Genomic DNA, 2419 nt, shown 5'->3' with positions numbered 1-2419 from the left:
CTGTGGTTTAACCCTGCACCAGCTCAGCACCACTCAGCTGTTTGCTCGCTGCCCCACCAGGAGATAGGGGAGAGCGTTGATACAGATAAAGCTGAAAGAACTTGTCTGTTGGGAGAGGGACAGTTTGATGAGCAAGATAGGAAAGAAAAGCAGAAGAGAATAAGGAAAGGGATGCCCAAGGCAATGGCTCGGTAGTTCCTGACTGGTGCCCAGCCGTCCCCGAGCAGCAGCAGCCCCCCAGGGCCCACTCCCCAGCTCACTGCTCAGCACCGTGCCCTGTGCTCCGGGATATCCCTTGGGCCTTTGGAGCAGCTGGCCTGGCTCTGTCCCCTGCAGCTCCTGGCGCAGCCCAGGCTCCGTGCAGGCACAACAGTCCTTAGCGTGTTGGAAGCACTGCTCATCCCAAACACAGAACACAGCACCCTACAGCTCCTAGGAACCTTCAGCTCCATCCCAGCCCAGCTCACACCCACACCAGCTCCTGGGAGCCCCTCTGCACTGCAGCTGCAGAGCCAGCACAGCTCATCTCAGCACCCGAGTGACTGGGCCCCACACGTGCCCCAAGGCGAGGGATGGCCAAAAATGGACATTTCCTGGTGGAAGCCATTGCAACCACTTGGCCACAAACGGGCAGTTTTGGGGTGCTGGCACATGAGGGTTGCTCTATAAAGGCAGAGCAGCCGGCTCCGGGTGTCCTGCAGCAGCGTTGCGTCGTGGGTCCTGCCTGAAACACAGCAAAGGTAACAAGACCGTGCTGCAGCTCCAGGGCTGCTCCTGGCTCAGATGCTGCACAACAGCGGCTGCTGGGGCTGCGCTGGGGAACCTTCTTCTCTGCAGCGCGGAATGGCAGCCATGGGCTGGAGGCTGGGGGCAGCCGGGTGGGGAAGAGCGCGGTGGTCCCGAATGGGGACACAGACCGGGGGTGCTTCCCTCTGGTGTCAGGGTGGGTGCAGGTGGGCTTTGGGGGAAGCCCGCTGCATCTGCTCCGCTTCTCCCTGCAGCCCCTGCAGCCGCTCCCCGCAGCCGGCTCCCACCCATGGAGCACCTCGCCCTGTGCTGGGTGCTGCTGGCCGGCACCTTGCTCAGCACGTCGGCCACCAGCAGCGCCCTGCACGAGCCAGACCTTGGCCCCACCACGGTGCCGATGGACATGGCCCCGCTCTCCTTTGATGACCAGTATGAGGGCTGCAGGCACGTGATGTGGGCTAAGCAACAGAAGCTGAGGCATCTGGAGTTGGCGAAGAACAATGTCTTTGCTTCGGTCTGGAGAAAGGCAGCTGCAGAATGGCAGAAACGCTGGGGCCACCTCGCTCACACCCCGCTGCTGAAACGGGAGCAGGCCATCGCTGTGCTGGCGTACAGTGCTGCAAGCAACCTGTACAAGCAGTTCAACGCAGCCACACGTGAGGGCGGGCGCTCCCACCAGCACTACCTGCACTCATACCCCTTCAAGGCGCTGCACTTCCTGCTGACCGAGGCGCTGCGTGCCCTGCGCAAATCCCAGCCCCACCACTGCTACCACGTCTATCGCGGTGTCAGGGGCATCCGCTTCATGGCCCACATAGGCAAAGCTGTGCGCTTCGGCCAGTTCACCTCCTCCTCCCTAAGGAAGGATGTCGCGGAAAAGTTTGGCTGGGACACCTTCTTCGTGATGGAGACCTGCTATGGTGTCCCCATCAAGTATTTCTCCTTCTTCCCTCCTGTGGAGGAAGTCCTCATCCCACCCTTTGAAGTCTTCCAGGTCACCAACATTGCGTTTGCCTATGGCAGAGTCCTCATCCATCTCTGCTGTACGGGGAGGGAGAGCAGACACAACTGTGAGCTTCTAAAGGGTCAGGGTGGGCAGCAGGGTCGAGACCACCAGGAGATGGGGCTGGGGCACAGCCCTGGGTGGGCTCTGCACTCCCTGCACTGCTCCAACTGCAGCTGGTGGAGATCGGGGCACAGAGAGGGAGACCCCGTCCCAGTGGCTCTGTAAGGGGACGGGGAGCGTGGTGGGGAAGGGAACATCTCTGTTTGTGGGGAGGGGGGAGGAGGTGGGATGGGTCGACGGGAGGTGAGGAGTTTGAGTTATGTAGATATCTGTGAAGCCGTGGGGGTGTGCAGGAGAAGAGCAGCGGCAGAATCCAAGGAGGGGTTGGATGTAGACATGTGTCCCGGGGCCGGTGTGGTGTAGAACGGGGCGGCTCCGTGTGTGTGCCTGAGCGAGGCTGTGCCTCATGGTCACAGCTTGTCTGCTCTCCTTATTTCTGCCATTAAAGCCCGAGTGTCAGCAGGTCAATGCCGTGTGTGCTGCAGCGCTGCGTGCCGGGCCTGGCGGGACGTGGGAGCGCGTGGGCCCCGGGCTGTGGGGCAGCTGCAACCTGCCGTGCTGCCCCGATCCCAGTGCGCGGTGCTGAGCTGCTGAGGGCCCCAGCGC

At 62.0% G+C, this 2419-nt stretch overlaps 1 protein-coding gene across 1 annotated transcript; it reads left to right on the top strand.

The window, feature by feature from the left end:
* The first annotated feature begins 7 nt into the window (after window positions 1-7).
* On the top strand, window positions 8-2027 carry LOC110390598 (NAD(P)(+)--arginine ADP-ribosyltransferase 2-like). Its single transcript, XM_021381984.1, has 2 exons — window positions 8-740; window positions 1002-2027. The coding sequence occupies exon 2, from the start codon at window positions 1037-1039 to the stop codon at window positions 1976-1978; it is 942 nt and encodes a 313-aa protein (XP_021237659.1). The 5' UTR covers window positions 8-740; window positions 1002-1036; the 3' UTR covers window positions 1979-2027.
* Window positions 2028-2419: the final 392 nt, after the last annotated feature.

Source organism: Numida meleagris, unplaced genomic scaffold (assembly GCF_002078875.1).
Source record: "Numida meleagris isolate 19003 breed g44 Domestic line unplaced genomic scaffold, NumMel1.0 unplaced_Scaffold1452, whole genome shotgun sequence".
Lineage (NCBI taxonomy): Eukaryota > Metazoa > Chordata > Aves > Galliformes > Numididae > Numida > Numida meleagris.
The sequence above is the reverse complement of the archived record's forward strand: the minus strand, read 5'-3'. Positions and strand labels throughout refer to the sequence as shown.

Excerpts from the sequence above, each read along its gene's own strand:
- LOC110390598 (XM_021381984.1), top strand. The coding sequence starts at position 1,037 with ATGGAGCACCTCGCCCTGTGCTGGGTGCTGCTGGCCGGCACCTTGCTC.